Genomic DNA, 16,429 nt, shown 5'->3' with positions numbered 1-16,429 from the left:
AGACACTCCTCCACGAAGAGAAAGAACAGGACCCATTTCTGTATAAGAATATATTATTTAAAAGGCAGTTTAAAAGTAAAAATTCTGTACAGCATCATGAATTCCTTTTTTTTTTTGTATCAGTGAACAAAACGGTCCTTGCGGGGGCGCCAGGGCGTCAGGATCAGCTTCTCCCCGCGGAGGCTCTCACGCCCTGTGGCCGGGCCCAGGCACCGCGGACGGACGTCCTCCTCCTTCAGGCGAGGTCTGCTCGGGAGGGAAACGGACTCCGGGTTTGTCTTCGTTGGGATTGAAATGCGCAGGCGATATCGCAAGTGTCACAGGACTAGTCACGCCCTGTGTTTGAAAATGAGGCCATCGGACATGTTGTCGAACATGTTCAGGGAAAATAAAACCATCTCCATCCCTCTTCTGAGCCATTCAAAAAATACGATCTGCCTTCAAAATTGAAAGCCAGCCCGGCTGGTGTGGCTCAGTGGTTGAGCATCCATCTATGAACCAGGAGGTCACAGTTCGATTCCCAGGTCAGGGCACATGCTCAGGTTGCGGGCTTGATCCCCAGAAGGGGGCGTGCAGGAGGCAGCCGATCAATGGTTCTCTCTCATCATTGATGCTTCTCTCTCTCCCTCTCTGAAATCAATACAAATATATTTTTTAAAAAAAGACAGAAAAAGAAAAGAAAGCCAGCATTTACAAGTGCTTCCTATGGACCAGCCCTCTGCTTGGTTAACTGCTAAAACCACAACACGATGGTGATTTAGAGATTCGGGGCCTGAGGCTCAGAGGCTGAGTCTCCAGTGCAAAGCTTGGCCCCAAGGCTTGCTTTGTTGGCTGCTGGAAGCCGGGACCTCTGTTCCTCTAATAAAACCAAACCTAGTTTCTCATGCCGGCACCTTGCTGCTTTATACACCGAAACTCCCCCAAAGGATCCATCAGCCACCTGTGTGGTGCGTCCTCATTACTCGGGCCGAATGGCTGGTGTGCCTTCCGCATGGACTGAGGGAACGGCTGATGCCAACAAGTGCTCGGGGAGGTGATCACAGCCATGCTAACAAATACTTTCTTTGTGAAAAGCTTGAAAAAAGCGTTTTCCCTTAGGAGGGGCACAGCTGCTAATTACTGACCTTTTCCTATCAACTAAAGCATGCCCCCTCCTTCAGAGCCTGCTTCTAATTATTCTGAGCAAGGCATACATGTTTTACTTATTTAAAAGTATTTGATATTCAGGTTTCCTCCTCCCTCCCCCCTCCCTTCCTCCCTCCTCCCTTCCCCCTTTCCCCCCCCCCCTCCCTCCCTTCCTCCCTACTCCCTCCCTCCCCAGGTTCCAATCCAGCTCCACTGTGTTGGGAACTGCTGGGAATCAGTGCACAACAGCATTACCTTCGCTTGGCTTCCCATCTCTGCTTTTCTCCCTCGACTTGTCGGTGCCCCCGCCTGCCCGGCTCTCGCTCTTCCTCTGTAACCAGGACAGACAGAGAAGTCAGGCTCGGCGACCCTGAGGGGTGGCTGCTCGTCTGCTCGGGAGCTCCCCGTTGACTGCAGATGCTAAAACGTGAAGCTGAGACGAACGTCTGCAACCTTGTGGTGCCAAACACACACGTGTGAGCGTTTCAGACACAGCTCGGTGCACGGGCCACCTTCCCTGCTACGGGAGGCCTCACCCGGTGCGGCCACTGCCGGGCGCCTGGACGGCGAGCTCACACTGGCTGCAGTGCACACAGCCCCGTGGACTGGCCGTGGCGACTGTGGAGTCCATATCCCTTTCACCTCCTTTCGGGTCTGTCCTTTCTGGGGGCAGGAAGGGGCCTTGGAGGGTCCCAGTGGCCCCCACTGGGCGGCCGGGGCTGGGACTTGGAGGCTCAAGGCCTCCGTTGAGATGACGTGTGGATGGCCCCGGAGAGTCAGGCTCTGCAGCTCTCCTGCAGGGGGTCTGGGCAGGGGGACGCCTCTTCTTACATCCGTCCTCTGTATCATCTGCTCTTAGCTTTTGGAGTTTCAGCACCTGCCTGTGACCTGACAGCCGTGGGCAAACTACGGCCCGCGGGCCGGATCCGGCCCGTTTGAAATGAATAAAACTAAAAAAAGAAAAGACTGTACCCTTTTATGTAATGATGTTTACTTTGAATTTATATTAGTTCACACAAACACTCCATCCATGCTTTTGTTCCGGCCCTCCGGTCCAGTTTAAGAACCCATTGTGGCCCTCGAGTCAAAAAGTTTGCCCACCCCTGTGCTAGAATCTACCTAGAGAGATGGAGATGGCTGGTCTGTGGGCTGGGAGGTATTTGTTGAGCACCTACTCTACGTCCAGCATTGCACCAAGGAGGCTGAGAGAGACAAGAGCAACACAGGACGAGCCTCAGCAGCGCATGGCGGGAGTTCCCAGTGGCAGAGGCAGGTGGAGGCACCGTGATGGGGAGGCCCTGGCTGAGGTGAGCAGTGAAGAAGACATGGTGCAGAGCCAGGCTGGGGCACAGGCTGGGGTTGGGCACTGCCGGGCTGGGACAGGGTGAGGTCAGCCACAGCCACATGGGGCCAAAGTATGAAGCAGCAGGGAGACTGCTCCAGCTGCACTGGGGCCCCCGGGGAGAGGGGAGGCCATACCTGGGGTGGCTGGAGGTCAGGTGAGAAGGTCACTGGGTGGTCCCAAGAGGCAGGGGGCCTTGATGCAGAGATGTGCACACCCCGGGGTCCTGACTTGGCCAGACTAACTTGGGGGGCTTCGGGGGAAACCTCGACCCCAGCTCTGAGCCTGTGAACTGGACCTCCCCTGAAAACTATCAATCCCCAAGCGCCCTAAAGCCAGGCCCGGTCTGTCTCCCTGGCCCCTGGGAGGGGCCTGCCCTGTGTGAGTCTGTGGCCTAGAGCCAGGACGGGACGTGGTGGCGGCTTTTCCCAGGCCAGGGGGAGCCTCTCAGTGAACAAGGTCAGCGCAGGGGCAGGGGGAGGAGAGGGAGGACGTGGGCCGGGCGCTGCTGGGGCGGGGAGATGCCGTGGACGCTGACCCTCGTCACCTCACAGCGGGTGGCACTGTCATGTGACCTCCAACCACGTTAGAGCCCCCGATGTGGTCGGCCTGCCTCTCCTTTGGGTGGGAACGAGCGCCCGTCCAGAGGGGCCGCCTCGCGGTGCCAGCAGTGCGGACGGAGCCCGCGTCACCCGCTGTCCCGCGGGGCCCTACCTCCGTCATGGCGTCGTCCATCTGCTTCAGCTCCTCGTAGCGGTCTCTGGATTCCCACAGGGGCTGCAGCATGCTTTCCTCAACCGCAGGGAAGAGCTGGAGGGGGACACACTCGGTCAACCGTCCGCCGCTGAGGTGACGGAAAGCGTTTGGGACAAGGGCAGGTCCTGTGTCTCAGTGGATCGCACGGGAATCCGCATCCGTCCACTGGGTGCGGTCGGAGCCCCCGGGGTGCGGCCTCTATGGCATCCGAGGTGACCAAGGCTCTGACACTGTCCGGTCAATGGCTCCTGGGGCCCCTCACGCCTGCCATCTGCCCACCTGGTTCCACGGTCCCCGCTGTCTCCTGTTTCTCACAGGGACCTAGTAGAAGCCACTCCCTCCCCATTCCTCCCCTCCCGTGTCCCCCTGCCCCCCAACTGTCCACACTGCACTTTCTCATCTTCCAAAGCCAACTTCACCCACTCGGCCCCCGACAGCCCCAGAGCCTGGAGGGACTCGCTCACGCCTGCCCTCCAGCCTGGATGGCTGTGTCCTCCAGTCTGTCCGCCCGTCGGACATTCGCTGAGACTCAGCACAGGGCCCCCTCCCCCCGGGGCCCTGTGCACACAGCTCTCCTCTAGGGAAGGTCACACTCCGCCCTACTGCAGGGGAGGGTGGGCCCGTGGTCGCGTCACTGCAGCCGGGACCAGCTCTGCTCGCCCGCTGTGAAGGCGCAGTGTGTGGAGAGAATGCTGTGAGCAAGAAGGCAGCTCCCGAGAAGCAACAGTGCCCGGGGCTTAAGGAAGGAGCGCAGCATGTGAAGCATGTGAGGCTGGGGGCCCAGGGGAGGGAAGGGTGCACTTGGCGGTAAAGGTTGGAAGAAAGGCCAGGACCTGGAGCTGTGGGCTGTCCTGCCAGACAGAGGTGCTATGGAGGACGGGGGACCCTGGGCCTGTGTTGGGGCAGTGGGGAGCCATGGAGGGTTCAGGAGAGAGGGGGAGACCTCCTTCCTGAAGGTTAACCTGGTGACAGCCGTGTGCTGGGTGGAGTGAGTGAGATGGAGATGGGACCGCTTAGGAGGTTCTTCCAAAGGTGACGGTGAGAGGAGCTGACACAGGCTCCTCTGGGGCCCCGTGAGCAGAGGGCCACTCGGAGGAGGTCTCCGTGGGGACTAGCAGGCTGGCCGTGGTGGCGCAGGAAGGGGAAGCGGGAGGCTCTGTGGGTGTGCTGCTGGGGGAGCAGGAGGCGGGAGGGCAAGTGGGAGGTGGGGGGAGAGTGTTGGGCGTGTTGGTGTTAAGGTGGAGGGGGGCTTCAGGTGGGGGTCCGGCGGGCAGTTACAGTTCACATGCACGTGTGTGTGAGCGTGTGGGCGAGTGTGTGAGCACGTGGGCGAGTGTGTGAGCGTGCGTGCACAGCGTGTGAATGTGTGTGTGAGCGTGTGGGCGAGTGTGTGTGTGTGGGCGAGTGTGTGAGCGTGCATGCACAGCGTGTGCATGTGTGTGTGAGCGTGTGGGCGAGTGTGTGAGCGTCTGAGTGTGTGGGCGAGTGTGTGAGCGTGTGGGCGAGTGTGTGTGTGTGTGGGCGAGTGTGTGAGCATGTGGGGGAGTGTGTGAGCGTGTGTGCACAGCGTGTGCATGTGTGTGTGAGCGTGTGGGCGAGTGTGTGAGTGTGGGCGAGTGTGTGAGCGTGCATGCACAGCGTGTGCATGTGTGTGTGAGCGTGTGGGCGAGTGTGAGCGTGTGGGCGAGTGTGTGAGCGTGCGTGCACAGCGTGTGCATGTGTGTGTGGGCGAGTGTGTGAGCGTGTGGGGGAGTGTGTGAGCATGTGGGGGAGTGTGTGAGCGTGCGTGCACGGCGTGTGCACTCCGTGTTTCTCACTGTCTGTCGTGTCGCCCCGGGTGCGGCGATGGTCACTCACCTTGGTCACTGTTTCAAACATGGGGATCAGGACGAACTTGATGAACCCAATCTGGGCCGTGGCTTTGGTCACTTTGTCCCGGTCCATGAAAGGGGCCACGGGGAGGCCTTCCGACTTCTCGCGGTCGCTCTGGGGAGTGCAGCAGACGCAGCGTTAAAGAAACACGCAGGGAACTTGGGGGGCTCTGGGGATCACTGTTCTTCGAGGAGGAGAAATATGAGCTAATATGCCACAGCCAGCCCAACCGCGGTGCGTTATGTAAATCAGTAATAACAATTACCAACTGTTTGAAAAGACGATGCTGCTCTGAGCGCTACATCGGGTGTGCAGGGCCGGGCAGGGCCGTGCGGTGAGGACTGCGGGGAGGGCACAGGCAGAGGCCAACGAAGTGGGTCGCAAGAACGCGCCGTGGCAGAAGCAGCTGTGGACACGCCGCCGGCTCATCAGAGCTTCCCCAGCCGCCCCGGGAGCCCTTCCTGTCTCTGCAGGTCTTGACCTTCAGGCCGTTGTCTGAATGTGTGCCCCTGAGCGCGGCTCACTTAGTGGGGACGGGCGGCAGTTCCTCAGCATTAGCTTTCCCAGGCAGCCACGCCTCCCAGGTCTGAGATGACAGCCTCCTCCCGTTGGCTGTGCGCCTGCCGTGAAGGCTTTCTGGGGGCGGGAGGCACTTCTGCCGACACGTCTGTGTCCCCTGTGACCCACCTGCCACGACTCAAACTGGGCCTCACGTAAGGGGCCAGGCAGAGCGCCCGGAGGCGTGACTGCTGTGCACGAAATAGTCCCGTAAAATACTCTTACCTGCATGAAGTATTCTTCTAATAAGCAGTCCACCCAAGGCTCTGCGACTTCCATCGGACGCACCTCGTTGGAGATATCACAGCATTTTATCAAAATCATCTTCAGCTGCAAGAAGAGGCCTGGGGTCAGGCAATGGCGTGCAGACCGGAACCCACGCTGTTTGGGCTGAACTTGCCCCCCAGGAGCGGGCGGGGCTGTGGACGGGGCTGAGCTCGGCTGCCCCTCCATGGCTCAGCCAGGGCGCCTGTGGTGGGGGCCCTGGCGGTCTGCACCTCGACCCTCAGCCTCAATTGGGGAGGATGAGGGGCATCACTGCACCCCCATAGGATTAGAATGTTTTTCTTTCTTTTTTTTAAAATCCTCACCCAAGGATATTTTTCCATTGATTTTTAGAGAAAGTGGAAGAGAGGGAAAGACAGAGAGAAATGTTGAGGTGAGAGAAACACATCGACTGGTTGCCTCCTGCATGTGCCCTGACCAGGGCGCGGGCCGGGGAGGAGCCTGCAACTGAGGTACGTGCCCTTGACCGGAATCAAACCTGGGACTCTTCGTCCACAAGTTGATGCTCTATCCACTGAGCTACACCGGCTAAGGCTCAGAATGTTTTCTCGGCGGGACCTTGAGTGGTAGAACAGCCCATTTAACACGAGGACCTTCTGTCATACGAATATACATTATGAAGTTCTTGATTATTGAAGAGACAGGAAAAAGTGTAGAGAGGCATCGTTAGCGATGAATAATGGTGCCACTACAGTCAAGCTGCTAAATTATTAAAATCACGTTGCCTAAGGCAGGAGGAGATGATTATAGTCTTGTTCTAATCAGCTGGGAACTTGCACTTGAACTCTCCAGTCCCGTGTCAATGCCAGGACATACAGCAGACCTGCAGGTAATCCTCTGATTGATGACCTCAGAAGGACTAAGAAAAGAATGTTCTCGTATCCAGACCGCTGAATGTGACCAGACCTCCTGGCGTCCATCCTCCAGACCATCTGGACCAACCCGAGGGCCAAAAATGCAGACTGGTCCTTCTCCAGAATGCACATTTTGCTACAACTACTCTTAGCTTTTCTTTCTTCTCCGGGACATTTCTGGGTTTTGGCTTAGCTGTGTTTCTGGTTGGCAAATCCTAAGATCCTTGAATAAATCTTGATCATTTATTTCTAGCCAAAGCTTCCAGATTCTCACTCATGTGACGTTAGGAATCAGAGGTCAAAAGGGTAATAGGAGTGGACAGTGCTGGGACCCCCCCAGTGACAAAGCGGCACATTAGAAATATAGGGTGAACGTAAACGCAGCGAGGGCATAGCCTTGGCGCCCCAACCCCTGAATAGGATGGGCAACCGCAGATTCCTCTTGTCCCCCGCAGCCCAGGGTTAGCAAGACTGCCCGAATGTCAGAGGTGGCATTAGCTTCTGCCCCCTACTCCAGGCCCGCGTCTTCCCTGTGGTAGCCGGGCTCTCTGCCTCTGAACCCGGCCAAAGCTGCCACCCTGCAGAAGCCTCCTCTCCCCCTGCGTCCTTCCAGGTCCTGCTCTGGCCCCTCTCTCCAGCCTTCCTGGCCACCCAGCCCCCGATTTCAGCCCCCACAGCCCTGCCCTGTGCCTGGCCACGTCTTGTTTGTGCTGATCCCTAGTTGGGTGCCTTTCTGGTCCTCCCAGGACACCGACTCCCTCCGAGCCTGGTGAGGCTGGGCATGCATTTGGTTCCTCCGATGGAGACTCGCCAGGCCCAAGGATTCAGCCAGAGCGTTTCCACCTGAACCAGCCACGTGAGTGCCTTTGGGACCGGCTGCAGCACCAATGACTTGCTTCAGGCCCAGCGACTGTCACCTGGACTTGCCAGTGTTTGAGGTCAGTGCTGGCTGCCACTCAGAGTCTGGTGCGGGTCCACCCGGGCTGTGGGCCCCGAATTTGCCTGGGCTGCTCTTCCGGGGGGGGAGGGGGCCTTGGGGAACCTGACTTGACTCAACTTCAGCTGAACCTCCAGGTGAGCACTGCCCTTTAGTCCTTCCCTCGTCGCCCTGCCCCATGGCTTCCTGGGAACCGACCCAGGCCTTTCTCGTCTCCTGTGTGAGGAGTCGGGGTGTAGGCCACAGGCAATAGGGCTCTGCCTGGCAGGCCTCAGGGGGACGCTGCCCCTGACACCAGGCTGGGGCCAGCAGGGCACGGCCGTCCTGGAGGGGGTTGAATCAAGGCCTCAGGCCTGGGCCACCGCGTCCCCAAGTTGCCCTCCGAAAGGCTGGGTTCAGCATGTTTTCCGGGGCTGTCCTTTGTGGGAGAGCCAACTTTATTCTCAGGAAACCAGAGCAAGATGAACCGCCTTCACCCGCTTACTATCCTCACCCCAGAATGAGAGGGAGTGTGCAAAAACGCTGCCCGTAGCCACGTAGCCACGACGGAGCTTTACCGGGGGAGGTTCCCAGCAGGCGGCCTTCCTGGTGAGACTGGGACCTTTGAAAACCAGCTTTATCGGCACCTCCCTCCAAGGCAAGTAGGAGTTGTGGTTTCTCGGTTTCTGGTCTGAGCTGGAGGAAGGACTCCCTCACCGGCTCCCCGGCCCCCAAGAGGCGAAACGAGCCTACTCACCAGGGTCATGTGCTCCTCGTTGCTGTAGTCGAAGTTCTCCATCTTCTCTTTGAAGGAATCCATGATCTCTGCGTGCCTGGCCATGTCAGTGGCCAAGATTAATGTGATCATGCCCTGAAGAGCGAAGAGCAAAGCATGAACACCGGGCAAATCCCAAGCATTCCCCATTGAGCGCCGACTGTGTGCTGAGCCCTCTGCACACACCAAGCCAGTGAGTCCTCATGCCAGCCCTGTGTGTGTCTAGGAATCACTGTCCTCATTTTCATTTTATTCATGATTATTATTTTTGTTAATCCTCACCTGAGGATATTTTTCCATTGGTTTTTAGAGAGTGGAAGAGAGGGAAAGGCAGAGAGGAACACCGATGTGAGAGAAACTCATTGATTGGTTGCCTCTTGCACGAGCCCCATCAGGGCCTGGGAACTTGCAACTGCGGTACCGGCCCTTGACCTGCATCGAACCCCGGACCCTTTGGTCCACAGGCCTACGCTCTACCCACTGAGCCAAAACAGCTAGGGTGCTATGTTCATTTTTAGATACAGAAGCTGACATTGGACGAGGCTGAGGGCCCTGCCCAGGCTGCAGGGGGAGGGTGGAAGCCTGGCGTTCAGGCCCAGCGGAGCCTGACCCCTCCCCCTGCGCTGTGTCTGTGAAGCAGCAGCAGCCACACCAGGTCTCCCAGGACAATGTCCTCATGGATGTCAGCTTGGCTGCGGACAAAGGCTTCCCCGCCGTTTAGTCATCTAGGCCTGTGGTCTTGTTGGAGGTCAATGACCGATTTTCCAAGGGTATTTTTCCCCTGTTATCTAATCTGTATGTGATGACATATGTACCTATTGCTTGGGAGTGATCAAAGTCTGTCTATGTACAATAGCATTCTTCTATGAACGAATTTGTAAATGAGGACGCAATGAGTTTTTAATATAAATAATCCATTACCTTACTAATCAGATGCTGGCTTAAAAGTAACATAATTCAAAACCATGACCATCTGACCATCCATCCATCCACCCATCCATCCATGCAATCCACTCATCCACCCATCAATTTATCCATCTGACTTGTCCATCTGTCTGTCTGTTGGTCTGTAGATCCATCCATCCACCCACCCAGAAGCATTTACAAACACACCGCTGTGCCCAGCATGGTGTTCTACTTTTTCAAAAAAAATGAAACCACAATCATCAAATGCAGAGCTCAAGTCACCCAGCACAGATCATCTCAGATGTGTTGGGACTGATATTCTGAATGGTGCCTTTTCCCTGTGAAGATTTAATTGTGTAATAGGGAAGGACCTACGCTGTGAGGAGTTAGCCCTCAAAACATTCAGTGACAAAATGTTATTAAAAATCAGGACAACTGCCCGGCTGGCGTGGCTCAGCAGTTGAGTGTCGACCTACAAATCAGGAGGTCACTGTTCGATTCCCGGTCAGGACATATGCCCGGGTTTTGGGCTTGATCCCCAGTAGGGAATGTGCAGGAGGCAGCTGGTCAATGATTCTCTCTCATCATTGATGTTTCTATTATTCTTTCCATTTCCTTCCTCTCTGAAATCAATAAAAATATTTTTAAAAATTGGGACAGCTGATTTTAGTCTCAGAAAAAGTCTCGTTTGAACATGAAGCGTTTGAGGCAGGACAACCCTGTGCGCCCCAGGGCGGACACGAGGAAGATCTGGGCTGTGGGGTCAGCCGCTCCTCCAGCCAGGCACTTCCTCCCCAGGATTGCTGGGTCTCCCATGAGGGGGCGTTCAGGTGCTCAGATTCTCCAGGTCGTATGCATTCCAGGTCGCTGGGCAGCTGTCAGGGGCAGCAGCCAATGCAGTGCTGTCTCCAGGACTTGCCCTTTACCTGCTTCGGAGAAAGGTTCCCTTGGGCCCTTCAGAACAGCACCTGGCACTTGCTTGCCCGGTGGTTCCATAAACATGGGAGGGAGGCAGAAGCCTGGGCTTGAGGAGGGACTGCGCTGGGAACCGATGATTCAGCGAGGACAGTAAGCACCGCATTTAGCTCTGAACTTCCTGGAAGCAGGGCCAGTGGGGAAACGTAGTTTATGAAGCTGTTTTCCAACCGAGCGAAGCTTATCAGCCTCCAGCGGGAGGGAGGGTTCCCAGCTCTGGATTCTAGACCCTTTATCAGGTGCATCTTCAGGGAAGGCCATGAAGACATCTCATGGGTGCGGTTTTCATCCGTGGACGGTCAGGGCGTGGCTCCTCCAGACACGGACCTTGGCTCCTGTGCAGTGTCCCAGGCTGCCATCCTCATGGACCGGGGGACTCAGAGGACCACAAAGGTGTTGTCCAGGGTTCTGGAGGCCAGAAGCCTGGATCCAAGGTGTCGGAGGGCCCTCCTCCCTCCCAGGGCCCCAGGGGAGGGTCCCCTGCTTCTTCCAGCTGATGGTGGCCCAGCATTCCTTGGCTTGTGTCCACATCACTCCCGTCTCTGCCTCTGTCATCTCATGGCCTTGTCGTCTGTGTATCTATGTCTTCTCCTCTTCCGTCTCTTGTAGAGACACTTGTCGTTGGATTTAGGGCCCGCCTGGCTAGCCCAAGCCAGTCTTACCTAGCGATCCTAACGATGCAGCTGTGAAGACCCTTTTTCCAATTAAGGGTACCTTCACAAGGCCGAGGGTCAGGAGGTAGACATACATTTTGTTTTTGTTTTTTTTGGCAGGGGTGCGGCTACCATTCAACCTACTACATTCCTCCAAAGGTCGCCCTGATGTCCTCCCTCCCCTGCAAACGTCAGAGGGTGGAGCACAGAGACACGCTCGGTGGGACCTCCTGGGCGAGGGCTGTCATTTGTGGTGAGTGGAAGTGTCTGCCTCAGGACAGGGGGCGCTCTCAGCCTCCTCCCAAAGGGCCCCGAGAAGTGGTCAAGTCTCTTAGCTGAAGTGGGCAGCGGGCAGACTGGGTCAGGGGGTGGCAGGGGACAGTGGTCAGGGCCCTGTTAGGTTGGATGTGGCAGGTGTGTCTGTCCAGGGTCTGCTGTGTACTCCCTGTGCTCCCTGGGCAAGTTACCCAGCGTCTGTGGGCCTCTCCCCGCTGCGTGGCAATGGAGAGAGGGCGTATCTCCAAGGGTAAGTTCAACGCTGGGTGTGAACTGCCGCCAGTGGACTCCCAGGTACGCAGGCCCGGGCGTGCACCTCTTCCTGGGTGCTATGTGGCCTTGGAGGCGGCTGGGAGAGGGGTCCGCTCCCCAGGGTCCCTGTGGGCGCTGCTGTGACCGGGAGCTTCCGGGAGCCTCAGCTGGAGAAGGGGTCTCTCGTGGTCGTGCTCGCTGTCTCCCCTGAAAATCCCCCTCACCCTGCAGGCAGCGTGCCCCCACCCCGCACACCTGTCGGATCTGCTTGAACCCGTCGGGCTGCACGTTGGAGAAGATGTTGCACTCGGGCTGGGCGAGGATCTGGAAGGCCACGGCGCAGTGGTGGTTCTCCAGGGGCGAGATGTCGTTGTAGCGCACGGCCAGCTCGGTGCGGGCGTTGATCTGGTACCTGGAATTGGGGGTGAGGGGACAGGAGCCTCAGCAGCCCGCACTCGGAGGCGCCCGTGTGTCAGGGCAACACGCTGAGGGATACAGTGCTGCCTATAGGGGGCTGGGAGGCAGTTGTGAAGGGGCTGGTGAAGGCGGCTGCACTCTGCCCATGCCAGGAACTCACTTCTCCCGGCTCCCTGACTCTCTCCTGCCCCTTGAATGAGATGATCCCAAGTTTTTACAGTCCTACCAGGTGGACAGCACCCAGAAATCTCCATTTCTCTGTTACGGTGCCCTGAAGGCACCAGGCCTTTCGGGATGGCACCTTGCAGACATTTCAATACGTGCAAAAGGCAGGCATTTGGGAGAAGAGTCGGATGCTGTGGTCCAGGCCCCGTGCTGGCCTGTCACCGAGGGTGGGCACTGAGGGAGTGGGTGCCCACGGGCTCCCACGCCTTAGAATCCATGGTCCTGACCATGGCAGCAAGGTTCTCGGGCACATCGTGCATAAAATAAAACTCGGTGCACAGGTACACACGTCTGACAGAAAGAAGCCATGCGTCACTGTGAACGCAAACCAATGCCATGTGGTTGGGACTGTGGCGGTCAGGTGGGTGGGACTCTGTGCCTTTGCCTCCAAGAGGCGGGAACGGATCAATGTTCCAGCAAAGCCCCCCACGGCCCACCGTGCGCCCCTCCCACTCCCCGCTCACCCACCCTCCTCTCGCTCAGTCCTAGCCCTGGCACGGTCCCTGTGGGAACAGGGTGGGGAGGCTGCCGTGGGGGGCGGGATCCAGAGTGAGATCCCTGTCCGTGTGGGCATCAGGCCCTGCTTCAGGTACCGCCAGGGCTCAGGCCTGTGCAGAGGCACAGCCAGGAGCCAGGACCACAGAGGGTGTGGCAGCCTCGTAGGGTTTGGTAACCTTGAAGGGTCTGCCCCAGGGAGGCCCAAGGCCTTGGACAAAGTTCCAAAGTGGGGAGCTGTGTCCCATGGAGGTGGTGCTGGGGGGTTGGAGGCCTCTGCTGACGCTCTGATTTGGGGCTGGTCTGAGTATTGAGCTGAACCGAGTGCCCTTTAAAACGAAAAGTCACCATGCACGCACGTGTTGTTGTATCCTGGATGGTCCAGATCGTGGCAGATGGCTGCGGTCATTAGGATCAAGATATCCATTTGGGAAAACTTCTCCTGGATTAGAGAGGGGGGGATGGGTGAGGAGGGGGTGGAGGGGGGTGGGGAACGAATGATAAGGGCAGGATGAAGCCCCCTCCAGCCGCTGGCCTGGTGGGAGAGGACCTGCCCCCTCTCTGGGGTGGGGTGAGGGGGGCCCACTTGCTCAGTGACTCAGAAGTGCCTCGCCTAGGTGGGCGATGACACTGATGGGCTGGGTGGGTTCCCTGGAGGGTGGAGGAGCTGCTGCGGAGCCCGAGGCTGTCTGTCCCTCTGGGTGGGGGTGCGTCCCTGCCATCCCCTGGAGGGGCTCCCCCAGACCCACCTGGAGCCCGCAGAGCCAGATCATGCTGTACATCATCTGGGCCACGCAGAAGCAGTGCCGGAAGTTGTGGAAAGGGTTGTTCCTGTAGTTGTCGTGCACGCAGAGCTGCGGGAGACGAGGGTCTGACCGCCCGCGCTGTGCCCACCGCCCTCTCCAGCTCCCTCACTAGCCGTCCCGGATGCTCCCTGCCCCGCCCTCGCCTGACCCCGAGGCCAACAGTGCTCCTGTGAGGACAGGTGAGGACGGGTGGCCCGGAGGGCAGGCGTGGGGACAGACCTCCAGGCTTTCACCGTGGGCTCCTAGACTCAAGGTGTCTGAGCAGCCACACTGGGACATGGAGCTGAGGGCCAAGCCAGGGAACTACCGGGGTCCCAGTGACTGTCTGACCTTTAATATTTGGTTCTGAGCAGTATTTTATTTTAAAAAAGGCCCGCTATTAACACACACTCGTACATGCCATTCACGCATGCACACACTCACACACATACTACTCACACCCACAGCCACACATGTACAAATGCACACACAAGCACATTTACACAGGCACACCCTCACAGACATACTCACATAAACACCTACACCTACATACACTCACACATGCACACTCACACACACACGTGTGCACACAATACTTACACAAACACATTCAAGCACACACACTGACACATATTCACACACGAACACAGTCATGCTCACTCACATGGTCCCACCCACAGACACTCATAACACACTCACACATACTCATGCACACACTTGCACATGTACATACTCATGTCTACTTTCCTCACAAACATGCACACACTCAGACACTTTCACACACTCATACATACTTGCACACACACACACACACGCCCCTGCTTTAGCACACGCGGCTGCACTGGTCTGCCCTGTCCTCACCATTGTCTCACTTCCTGGAGCAGGAGCGCAGGGGGGAGTGTGTGGTGGGGACACAGGCCGGCGGAATGTCCTGGCAGAACTCTCCTGAGCGCCCAGGGCCACCAGGACGGTGCCCGGATGGCCACTCCCATGTAACTGGATGAAACTGTGTTCAAGAGGGACTGCAGGGGCTGCCACTTACCAGCCACCTCTTGAGCGTGATGGGGTTGATGCTGAAGTCTCTGACCAGGCAGAGGTCGTGGTACATGTGCTCCAAGCAGCTCAGCATCTGCGGGCACAGGAAGAGCACAGGGTGGTCAACAGCAGGCGGGCCGCCCGCCCACCCCTACCGTCCCGGGAGAGGTCCGCAGGGCAAGCCGGGCAGCTTCTCCAGGCGCGTCCCCAGGGGGCAGCCCTCCCTGGCCCGGGTCCCCCGAGACTGAGGCCTGTAGACTGGGGGTTCAGCATCCCGCAAAAGGGATGGGGGTTTGAAAGAGCAGTCGGTGTTCAGAAGTCAATGGAATTCTATACGAGACGGAACAGCAAGCGGCTGGATGAGGGGGAGTGTGCTGCGCCCAAAGGACCCCATCAGAGATGATTTCATTTATTTCCGCTCACAAGGCACAATCTCAGTGGGCCAACCTCGCAGTCTCCAGGACTCTGTTCCATCTAACTCAGATCTGAGAGCCGTGCCCCAGAGAAAGGCCCTTCACTCGCCTCAGGCCTGAGCCGGCGGGTAAAGGGGCCACCAACTTCCATCCCCAACACCCTCATTGTGCCCCCTGGGCCACTTATTAATGTGTTAAATTTAGTCCAGAAAGTGAGTGCATTCTGGGTAAGCGCCCTCCCCTCCCTGCAACCTTACTTCACTGACTGTCTTCTAAAAACCCTGCTCACATTGAAATATTTTGTTTTCAGTCCCAAAGAGGATTTACTGTCACTGTTATCATCTATTTAAATATCGCTCAGAGCTCTGGAGCTAATTAAGCGAGGGAAGACAGATTAAATTATTTTTAATAAATGAAAGTTTGACAAAGTGGGCTTTGCCTTCTGGGAAAGCAGGTCTTAGATGGGAGCCCAGGGAGACAGATCTGCAAAGCAGGGGCAATGAAGATGTCACCGGGGGGGTGCAGAGCTGACACCGGCCAGCGCCTCTCTGCCCAGGGCCACACACCTGTGCCCTGCCTCTGCCACATCCTCCAGCTGCCCGGTGCCTGCGCAGGCATGGCAGGGCCTCCGGACTGAGGGCTGCAGCCCAGACACCCCTTGCCCCACCCACCAGCCCATGCGCCGCTCCAGGCAACCCCCAGGAGCTGCATGAAATGATCGGCAGATGAAACCATCTGGTGCCATGGCTGAGGCACGTGTGGTGTCTGGAGCAGGAGTGAGGTGGCCATGCATCTGTCCCCAAGCTGGTGGCAGGTCCTGGTCGGACAGCTGGGCGATGGGGAGTGTGGAGGACTCAGGAGGTGACCAGGAGGCCCAGCCTGTGAGCCCCGTGCTCAGTAGAGGCGGCCATGCTGCGCTTCCCGGCCCCCCAGAGCTCTGACAGCAGCTTTGTGGGGGGCAGCAGCGTGTGAGGTCATGGACTCCTGGTCTGTGATGGGGGAACACTGGGCTGGAGCCGGGTGAAGCTGGGCACAGCATCTCTCCTGCTGGAAGAGGTGAACCATCGCCACTGGGGTCTCTGACGTGCTCGGGGTGCGAGGTGCTTTGTGGGTGGCCAGATGCAGTTTCTCGGGGGCCAGGTGGGATTTCAGTTTTCAGTTGTGACTCTTTAATTGATCATCTTTGCCGCCCATGGTCCAAAATTCATTGCACCCCCAGATGTGCCAGAGGCCGGGGGTCCAGTCTTTGGGCACCTCTGGTTGTCACCACAGGCAGCGGGAAGAATCAGGCCCCTCACAAGTCTCTGGACCACTGAGATGTGCTGGCAGGAGCCCCAGGCCGGCAGGTGGCCACACAGAGGCCGAGCCCACCCGCAGGGAGCTGTCTGGCTCCTCCCACGCTGGCCCTGCATGTACACTCCGCATGCACATACACCCCACGTGTTGTAGGACAGGGAGGCGTGTTCTCTCTCTGGCCACATGTCCCTGTGCTCAGAGGAGACAGAAATGGCAGC

The 16,429-nt window shown here is 57.8% G+C and overlaps 1 protein-coding gene across 2 annotated transcripts in view; it reads right to left on the bottom strand.

Moving 5' to 3' along the window:
- Positions 1-35: 35 nt before the first annotated feature.
- Positions 36-16,429, bottom strand: part of PDE9A (phosphodiesterase 9A) — an 87,396-nt gene continuing 71,002 nt past the window's right edge. For both annotated transcript variants that reach the window (XM_081085724.1, XM_081085725.1), the window contains 10 exons: positions 14,510-14,596; positions 13,432-13,536; positions 13,042-13,124; positions 11,801-11,957; positions 8,466-8,579; positions 5,879-5,983; positions 5,081-5,209; positions 3,182-3,277; positions 1,381-1,456; positions 36-336 (listed from right to left, as the gene is read on the bottom strand). In XM_081085724.1, the coding sequence (XP_080941850.1) occupies positions 326-336; positions 1,381-1,456; positions 3,182-3,277; positions 5,081-5,209; positions 5,879-5,983; positions 8,466-8,579; positions 11,801-11,957; positions 13,042-13,124; positions 13,432-13,536; positions 14,510-14,596 (963 nt within the window). In that variant the 3' untranslated portion in view covers positions 36-325. The remainder of the gene's footprint in view (positions 337-1,380; positions 1,457-3,181; positions 3,278-5,080; positions 5,210-5,878; positions 5,984-8,465; positions 8,580-11,800; positions 11,958-13,041; positions 13,125-13,431; positions 13,537-14,509; positions 14,597-16,429) is intronic.

The sequence above is a fragment of the Myotis nattereri genome, assembly GCF_964212035.1.
Source record: "Myotis nattereri genome assembly, chromosome: 3".
In the NCBI taxonomy this organism is placed as follows: domain Eukaryota; kingdom Metazoa; phylum Chordata; class Mammalia; order Chiroptera; family Vespertilionidae; genus Myotis; species Myotis nattereri.
This window is presented reverse-complemented; position numbering and strand designations above follow the sequence as displayed.